This window comes from Pteropus vampyrus, unplaced genomic scaffold (assembly GCF_000151845.1).
Source record: "Pteropus vampyrus isolate Shadow unplaced genomic scaffold, Pvam_2.0 Scaffold81, whole genome shotgun sequence".
In the NCBI taxonomy this organism is placed as follows: domain Eukaryota; kingdom Metazoa; phylum Chordata; class Mammalia; order Chiroptera; family Pteropodidae; genus Pteropus; species Pteropus vampyrus.
In genome coordinates this window covers 7,964,998-7,975,013 of record NW_011888862.1, presented here as the reverse complement: position 1 = coordinate 7,975,013, position 10,016 = coordinate 7,964,998, and the positions used below count along the sequence as shown (strand labels likewise).

Here is a 10,016-nt window from a genome sequence, read left to right as displayed (position 1 = left end):
GTTCTTCCAGACCACATTGACCACCAGCCTCACTTAACAGCAGATAGAAACCACACATCAAGCCTTCATCTTAGGAGTGAGAAATGTGTCCTACAAGGAGACACAACTTGCTGTAGTTCTCCAATCTTTAGGGCTTAGGCTCTTTGTGTCATCTAAAATGTAGCAGTAGTTAGGGTCCAATGCAGGTCATGGCACTGCCCACCTGTTACCTTGCACTGCCATATGAGTGCTTTAGAGGTGGTTCTAACATAGTGAATTTGTTTAAAATCAGTGTCTACTACTCTTTTTCTTAGGCCTGCCTTTCTGAATGCTACTTCATATGTCTTTGTATCGTAGCTATTTTGACATGGGCTTTTCCAGTCTTTCTATTGTCTGTGCCTGCAAGCAAGCCATAGCCAAGCTTTCTATAGATTGTTTCCGAACAAGACCTGGCTCTACGAGTGTGGCATGAAATCGAGTACCCTACTCTTAGCACCCTACTTAATAGTTAGGCTCCATACTCTCCTAACCTTTAGGGAAAGGAATCAGACATTGTAGCTGCTCCGTTTCTGCCAAGGTCTGAACTAAGGTACTTAAGGCTTACTTGGCCTTAGAGCTGTCTCAATAGTATCATGCCACTCTGAAACCCCGTTCCATGTGTATAAACTGATGATTTAGACTTGTTACTCCATTTTGCCTTGGCCTTTGTGCCCTAGAGAAAAGAGGTGAAGGCCTGGAGTCTTTGGTTTCTTCCAGTGTTGCTTGCTTCCCCTTTCCCTTAGATTAGGGACACTTTTGCTCAAATGGGGTTACTGAGTGTGAGATGCCATTTACATCGTTTTTCATTTCAAGCTTCAGCATTACAGGGAACTTTCAAGGTCCTGTCTGGAGAGAAACCTTAGGCTGAGCAGCATCTGTACACTGCTTTGACTTTTTGTCCCAATAAGGAGTTCATTTTCATTGTTATTAAACCACCACCTTGATTAATTAAGGATGCATGACCAATTAATTAATTTAAGTGCCCTGAAACTTCTTTCCACATGCCTCAAAGTCCACCAGGAAGGTTTAGATTGATCTTGTGTGGACTCTTCACTCCCCCACCATATTGAAATACCTGGGCTAATCATGCATGGCTTGAAAGTCTTCTGATGCTCAACTGTAGTACCGTCTGGTTACTGTGCATCAGACATGTACATTCTGTCTCAGGGAGGTGGTGGGGGAGATGCCAGATGTGCCCCTAGTATGTCCTCTTCCCCCACTTACAGAATGGTCGTGGCTTCCCTAAAACTGCATTGGTTCCCCAGCTGCCTACAAATTTGTAAGATTCCCAAGCAGTGTTGGGAAAGTACAGAACTGAAATTCTTCCTCCTCATTCATCATGCACTTGTCATATTAATCCCATTTTGGCACCCAGATTCCCTTTTATTGTTTCTTTTCTTTTGGATTCTGTGCTTGGGCTGGAAGATGAGGGGGCGGGAGAAGTGTCTGTTACTGCCTCGAATAAGGCTGGTCTTTTATTCATTGTCATTGACAAGCGTCCTCCTTAAATGTCCTCTTCTTCATCACAGTAAGTTTTCAGAAACTCTTGAGGGTCAGACTGTGTCCCAGAATATGACAAAGAACCTAGTAAGATTCATGATGCCACTTCTGGGAACATTGTCTCTGAAAAAAACTGTTAGCAGTTATGCATTTGGTCAGGAAGACATGGAGTTCCTTGCATCATAGATTCCTCTGCAGTCCTCAGTTGCCTGTCAGCTAGATGCCTACCAGAGCTGTACCCATGGATAGGAAGGGGAGAAAGGAGAGAGCATAAAGAAACTGCGGGAAGGAAGTTTGAGACTGGGATTCCTGGCTTTTCAAGTTGGAAACAAACAAACAAACAAACAAACAAACAAAAAACCTTGAAAGCCATGGATTGCAAAGATTAGAACAAGAATCAAGATCGGGTGAAACAACAAGAATCTATCATATACCTGCCGTGTCCCTCAAGCTGAAGTGGGCCAGAGTGCAAAAGCGTTGTGTAGGAGCATCATTCATTGCCTTCCAACATTTATGATCTGGAGCCTCCAGCGTTACTACCTCCCTCTCTGACTTCTCTGTCTTACTTGTTGGTTCTTCTTCCATGCATCCTTAAAAACGCAAGCATTTCCTACTGTTACATTCTTTATTCTCTCTGTTTATTCCTTGTTTATACTTGCCCTGATTGCCCTCACCTCTTCCCAAGGTTTCAGCCATCACCTCTGGTGATGTCTTCAGCCCTGACTACTCTCCAGGGCCCCAGATTTCCAGGTGCCTCCCAAACACCCTCATATGGATGCCCCGAAGGTACCTCAAATTTAGCATGTTCAAAATCAAACTTGCACTGACACATCGCTACAGCTTGGGCGACCTTTAAAAACATGATGTTAAGTGACAGAAGTCAGTCACAAAAGACCACATATTGTATGATTCCATTGATATCAGATGTTCAGAATAAACTAAGATGTAGAGGTAGAAAATAGGTTAGTAGTTGCCAGGGACTGAGGGGTTTGGGGAAAATAGGTTTGTGTGACTACTAACAGGTATGGAGTTTTTTTGTGGGGGAGGTAAGAAAAATATTCTAAAACTGATTATGGTGACTGGTGGTTGCACAACTCTGAATATATTAAAAGGCCGTTGAATTGTACACTTTAAATGGGTGAACCGTGTGGTGTATGAATTACATATCAGTAATGTTATTGAAAATAAAGTCAAAAAATCAAACTTGCTCTCCTTCCCAGGCCACTAGTTTCTCCTCATGGTTCGTAGCTCCTGCAGCTAGCCAGCCAAACCAGAAACTTGTCCTATTAATCCTCCTCCTTCTCCTTTCAACTTCGACCGTTCCAAGTCTTACATCTATCACTCATTCATTACTTCATTCAATTCATTCATTTTAATGGCTGCTTCTTATTGCACATAGTGGATGTATTATTTATTTCAGTGCTTTTCAGACTTTTTTTGCTTACATACCCTAAAATTTTGAAAAATTATTAACCTTGTTATAGACTTTTAGGTTGGTATCTAGTATTTTTTTATCATAAATTTAAGTTGCTATAAAGGATATAATTTCTGGCATGCTGTAAATACTGAGAGTCTTAAAACCGTTACATTATTCTTTTAAATTTCTTCAGCGGAGCCTACACACCAAAAGAATTTGATAACTAACATTATCCATTTTTAAAAAATGTACAAAGAAGCACTTTTAACAGTGAGAAATTTTACATCATTCCCCTTTTTGCTTCGAATTTGGAATTCATTTCATTTCCCCCATAGACTTTCTTTGAAAGTCTTTTATTGATCACCAAATCAAATTTGACACATAATGTTAATAGATTTCTGTGACTATTAGGTGTTAAGTATTTCCTCTAGGTTTGAGTTAACATTATAGTTGATGAAAACATCAAATACATTACAGGTTTTATTCCATATCGGTTAGACAAAAGAAGTTTTATTAGAAATAAAAACTCTTTTCAATTAGTTCGTGTATTCGGAGATAAATATTACTTATTGCTAGTAGTATAATATAGTGTTCACAAGTATCCATTCTAATTCTGTTTTTTTCTTTTTATAGATGTAAGTCCTGAGAAACCTTGTTTATATGATTATATAGATGGAAATGAAAGCACTTTTAATATAGCCATGTCACTCAGTTCTTTGGACTCACTATGAATTATAGGCCAGAAAAATCATTTAATGATCTATCATCAAAAAGTATTTTGAGTGCTCTTTCACTGACAGCTTGATTTTGTCCTCTTTCTATTATTAAAAACAAGGAGTCGGAAACCATCGGACCTAGTATGGTATCTATCACTAGCTGCTAGGGTGGGTTCATTTTCTTCACATTATACCACCAGTAGTTCCAGTTACCCCTCTTTTAGGGGTCCCCAGGTAATGCAAAGTAGTAAAATTCGGGACGAGAAGGTGTATCTTTCTCATATAAAGTGGGAGGTGGGGAACCAGCCTTAATCAGTTGTGCAAGCAGGTTAATTTTGGAAAGCAAGTGTTGGGAATTTGAAGATCTGGACATTAATTCCCTCCAAACTACCCACACCCACATACTCCTTGGGAAGTCATCATTTACCCCTAAGGGTATGTTTGATGATTTTTGCCTTACTTAACCAAGCCTCTGTTGATGACTTCAGGATAGCTTGTAGGTTTTCATTATTTTCAGTAATATCACTGAGCACATGGACACTCTGGTACCTTGCCATAGTGCCCCTTTTACTCATTTCTGTTCTCACCAGAGGTACATGAAAGGGCCTGTTTACCTACACCCTAACCAGCACTCCACATTATCAGTCTTTATCAAGCTAATAGCAGAAAATAGTTCTCATTTGCCTTTCTTTGATTATTAATCATGTGAGTAAATATTTTATGTGTCTATCGGCCATTTCTATTTCTTCCCTCAATTTCCTTATTTCTGTGCTTTGCCAGTGTTTCTGTTGAAGGATGGTACTTTTTCTTATTGACTTGTAAGAGCTCCAGATTTACTGAGGGTATTATTAACCTGTCGTACATTTTGCTGGCATTCATTTTATGTTTGTCAGCTGTTTATAGTGGCTTTTACGTTACTGAACTTGTAAACGTTCCTGAATCAGTCAAGTTTGTCTATACAGCTTCCAGATTTTATATCATGCTTACGCTTATAAAAATTCCTTATGGTTATTTTTATAATCATAAAGGTTAAATCTATGGTTATAAATTTTTAACATAAATATTTATTCCATTTAGAATGTGTTTGTATGATCCAGTGTGAGGTCAGGATCTAATTTTTTCCCCAATGGACAGTCAGTTTTTCTAACACTGTTCATTGAATAAATGGTCCTTTTTCCACTAATTGAAAATGCCACCTTTACTGTATGCTGCATTTTTATATATTCCTTGTCTGTCTTTGAACTCTTTGGAGCCTCTAACTTGTTTCCCTGCCTCCCGAGATTTGTTTATTCCATCCCTTCACTACTAGGACAGTTATTGTCCCGAAACACAGATTGAATCATATCAATCTTGTGCCAACACTTTCCAGGGATTCTGTTGCCTATGAAAAAAGAGATTAGACTTGTTAGCCACGTCCAGCCCTAAGCTACTTTTATAACTACATTTCTCCATGGGCCCTCTGCCTTTTGGAGCATAACAGATGTTTTCATGTATTTGTATCTTTGTTCCTGCTGTTCTCTTGGCTAGAAATAGCCTCTTTAAAACCATGCTTTCCTTTTAAGACCCGCTGTAAAGCCTTACCAAAGCTCCCTCTTTAGCTCTTGGTTTTTTTGTTCTCTAACTGTTTCTGTTTACCTTCCTATTTCCCCAAATAGATGGTCGACTCCTTGAGGATAGAGGTACCTCATTAGTTTTCATATATTCCCCTATTGCCTTTCATATAGTCCATCTTTAGAAAATTCTTGTTGAATGAATCAAATCTAATATATGTGTGTGTGTGTGTGTATGTGTGTGTTACACACATACACGCACACACACACACACATCAGTAGCTCTAAAAAGTTAATGGACAGCAGCCGTGGTGTCAGCGGTCCCCAACAGCAAGCCCAGGTTCAGTGATTCGCTAGGAGGACTCAGGACTCAGCCTATAGTGACGTTCATGGCTATGATGTGTTACTGTGGAAGGATGCACAGCATAATCAGAAAAAGGGCATTGGCACCTGGGGAAAGTCCGGAGGACGCTAGGTGCAAGTTTCCAAGAGTCCTGTCCCCGTAGAGCCACACAGGACTTCCTCCAGCACTGAGCTGTGACAACACATGTGAAATGTTGCCAACCAGGGAAGCTCATTTGATGAAAAGATAAAATACCAGTGCCTAGGGTTTTTATTGGGGACCGGTCTCATAGGCAGTCCCTGCCAGGCACATACCCACTTTCCAGACTCTCAGAAAGAAAGCATAGACTGTATTGTCTGCGCAGTTTAGACACTCATCAGGGATGTGAACCCTCCCGAAATCTAAATTCCCAGATGCCAGCCAAGGGCCAACCTTGTAAGTAGGCCTTTCAAAGGATAGCAGTCAGGTATGCTATATTAACTCTTTCCTACAACCATATTTTTGAACAGCTTAATTTCACAGATAGTACATGCCTAAAGGGGAGAGAGAGATCAATATGTTAGGAATGGTCAGGGAATCTATGCTGAGTTCCTTGAGCTCTACTTTATTCACAGAAGAGATAGGTTGTGAGCCGAGTCATGGAGTATACAAGACATAGAAGGGGCTACAGCTAAAGATCTGTGTTTGGCAGTAGATGTAGAGTTGGATAGAGATAGGGCTATACAAATTATATAGGCCCTCAAAAACTGGTCAGAATATTGAGAATGCGATGTGGTAATAGGACAGCTTCCTTGACTGAGAGGGAGAAAGTGGTCCTTGAGGATAACCACTTGGTGAGCAGTGGGTAGTCAGACTAACAAGGGGACATTTGCAATGGAACAAATATTAAGTTATAAAAACCTGGGTGAGGGTGGTGCTTGTATATCTAGTTCAGCATTCTGCTTAATTAGGTTTTCAAATAATTGGAAGAATGGAGGGGTCAATTCAAGAGATGGTGTAGAAGCAGTTATGTCAAGGGTGAATATTATTCGGAATAATTGTACATTTTTATAAACAAGGTATTTCAGTTGAAAATTCAAGAATTATTGTAGTTAGAATTTCCTTTTAAAGTTGTTAGTAGGCAACAGATATTTTAAAGTCAATGTATATGATTTTTTATGTTATATAATGAGTAAAGAGATAGGATACAGTGGTCTACCTCTGTTTAAAGGAATGATGTTGATAAAATATATATGCATGTATTTTGAACATTTCGTTAACCAAATTAGAAAGAAGAATAAGATTTTCTATCAGTACTGTTTTTGTTTGGAATTCACTGTTTCCCTATTAATATAAATGCCAAAAAAAATAAATCAACTTTTACATTTCTTTCAGTTTTAATAATGTAAGAACCTAGTAAAAGGTAAGGACATATGTGTAATGTACCAGAAAAACATGTCATTCTACCATTTTTGCTCTTTCAGTAGTTGCATGGTCTTATGTCCAGTTCGTGGTTGGTAATTTAATATTTTGCATAGCATCACAGTAGAGAATCCACATTTATTACCTTTTAATTATAGCCTTACTGTTCTTGTGAATTTCTTTTTCTATGTTTTTTGAAGCCTTACATCTTTTTATGTTGTTGGTAACCATCCAAAAGCAAGAAAGCTCCCCGCACCCATAGCTTTCTCTGCTGTTATCAGCCAAGCTAGAAGAGTCCATATAGTTTTAGAATTAGATACCATATGATGACAAAGATAAAATGCCACTTTGAAGTTGTATGTGTGTCACGTCAGGCTCGGTACTTGAGGGACTAAAGCTTAAGAGCCTTGAATTTTTTTTGTGGGGGGCGGGGGCGGCCGGAGATGTCCCAATGAAACTCACACAATAACAGAATGCCATTTTCATCACTAATACCAGTGTATCAAGTGCCATATATTTTCTTTGTCCTACTGATATCGTTTGATATCCATTTTGATGTGTGGTGTTGTTACTTTTGTCTTTGGGATTACACATACCTTTGTTGGGGATCTTGGATGCAAGTAGTATATATAAATTAAAATACTTTGAAAGGTAATGTGAACAAAACTCTAGCTCAGATGTTATGCCCGATGTTTCTCTTGAAGTCCATATTTCTTTTGTTTTCTTTCAATAGGGATATGCAAACATTGCCACAGCAATCTAATCGGGGATTGTTGCAAATGGAAACGACACTACAGGACGATATTTGGGAGCATCTCTTTTTGTCAGAAGTTAGAATTGGCACTAAAGCACTAAGTGTAACTTTCTTGATAAAATAACTTTATTTTTCTGTAGTGGAATGCTGCAACTTTTTTACACTTAATTGCTTTTAAATTACAGTATTCAATTGAAATGTTGTATTAACTACAATTTCTTTTGCAAAAGGTTTCAAAAGGGCATTATTCGTTGAATTTTTCTCTGAGCATGTTTTCATAGGGAACTTAAACTGAGTTATATCCAAACATTTCTATGTTGAAAATTTTGCTGATGTAATAAAAACAAAATATCTGAATTGTATACTGTCTGTACACGAAAGAACTTTAAACAGTGGCCTTACAGTAGCAAATTTTATATCAGATTTTTCTTTTTCTGATGACATTTTGGCTTATAACTTGAAGTTTTCTTAAGTTTCTGAAGATTAAGGCCTATATAATTCATACATTTCATATTATGATATAAGAAGGTGAGAGAAAAGGTGCTTCAAATATTCCATCAGGTAGTTATGAGTGCACTGAATTTTTAGTAATTGGTTCATTCAGTTTTTTTCCATAACCGTTTGCTCTTTTCCAATTTCAAAATGTTATTGTGGAGGATATGTGAAGATTTCGTAATCCATATTCCATCTTACTTTCCCTCAGGGCAAGCTTGTGCATATCATATTTTTAAAGGCTTTTTAAAAATTTGACAGTCTCATATTTGGAAATTGTACTTTATTACCACAGCATTACACATTTTGCAAGCACATACTATAAAGTGTTTATTTTAAGTTCAGTTGTATCGAGTACCTACTATGTATAAGATAGAATTGGTGGGATTTTAAATGATATTTTAGGCCCAGTACCTTATTTCTTTATGTTTTTTGTGTTCTGCTTAATAGTACGTATACATTGCCAATTAAGTTTTTTGTAAAATGTTTATTTGTAATAAAATAAAATATCGTTGCTCCTTATGCTTAAAGAAGTTACGTGCCAGTTTGTGAGAACATTATTTTAATTCATATGAGAATTACAGCCCTGCGTAGGACCTGTTGATGTTTAAAACACTTCTGCACTTTCTAAACATGACTTTCTAAATCAAAGATAGAACTTTCTAAATCAAAATCTGATAAGAACTTGATTTTTCACGACTGGATTATGAAAAATCTTACTACAAATATTTTTTACACATATTTAAAAGATAGGGCAGCCATTCCTTAGTGGGTCTGCAGTAAGGGGGCAGGGTTAGAACACTTGCATTAAAATCAGGTAACAAATTTAGCTAGATGGCCTGTCTTATGCTGTCTACCATCTCTATAGGTCAGGTTTTCCAAATATATTTAACATTCCACATATGGTAAGAAAGCAATGCATGCACACAAGTATGACAGTTTTATATTTTGTTAGGTACTCATAACATCTGCCTTAAATTTAAAAATAATTTATTTTGTTTATTCCCATAATCTGGGAAACAGTTATGAGCCTCAAATATTTAACCATTTAGTTAACACATATTTATTGCACAGATTCTGTGCTAAAATTACAGCAGTGAACAAGAGGACAAGACACACAGAGCCTTTCTTTATGGTATGAACAGTCTGAAAGGGGAAACGGGCATTAAGCCATAGACATGTAATTTGGTAAACAGCATTGATTCTCTAGCTCTATTTTTTTTTATTGTAGCACTTCAGAGTGAGATGGTCAATTCAATATTAATCATTCTAGGTATATTCAGATATTCTTATGGCGCCGTCTCAAAATGCAAAGCATGTTATTTGCAAAAATACCTCTTTGTAGCATGAGTGTATTCAAAAAACATTGTATGCATAAGATCTAAAGCCTAAAAAAGAAAGGCTTACTTTATAACTTAGAGTACCATGTCTTGTCTTGTTCACCATCGTATTGCCAGCTCCCAGCATCCTACTTGACACATAGTAGAAACTCATTAAATATTAGTTGAATGAATGAGTAACAAGTAGAACATGTTTATTAGGAACTAAATACCGAATTTTCATGTGGAGGTTGAACAAAAGGTTATCTATAGCAATTTTTGACTGGAATTTGAATTGACTGATGCATAAGACTTTAGAAGAGAAGATGCTTTGTTAAATCACATACCACTGCCTTCTCTTCCTCCTCTGTGTGGTAGGCCCTTCCCTGGCACTGGGAAGACAAAGATAAGACGCAGTTCCTGCTCTGAGGAACTTTATCAACTTTTGGGGAAGAGATTCGCAAAAACAAAGACTTACAACATAGAGCGTAAGTACTATACTGGAT

General features: G+C 37.5%; 1 protein-coding gene across 4 annotated transcripts in view; it reads left to right on the top strand.

Annotated features, from left to right (window-relative positions):
* BCLAF3 (BCLAF1 and THRAP3 family member 3) overlaps positions 1–8,724 on the top strand; it is a 55,895-nt gene extending 47,171 nt beyond the window's left edge. For all 4 annotated transcript variants that reach the window (XM_011363030.2, XM_011363026.2, XM_011363027.2 and 1 more), the window contains one exon: positions 7,679–8,724. In XM_011363030.2, the coding sequence (XP_011361332.1) occupies positions 7,679–7,708 (30 nt within the window). In that variant the 3' untranslated portion in view covers positions 7,709–8,724. The remainder of the gene's footprint in view (positions 1–7,678) is intronic.
* The last annotated feature ends 1,292 nt before the right edge of the window (positions 8,725–10,016 follow it).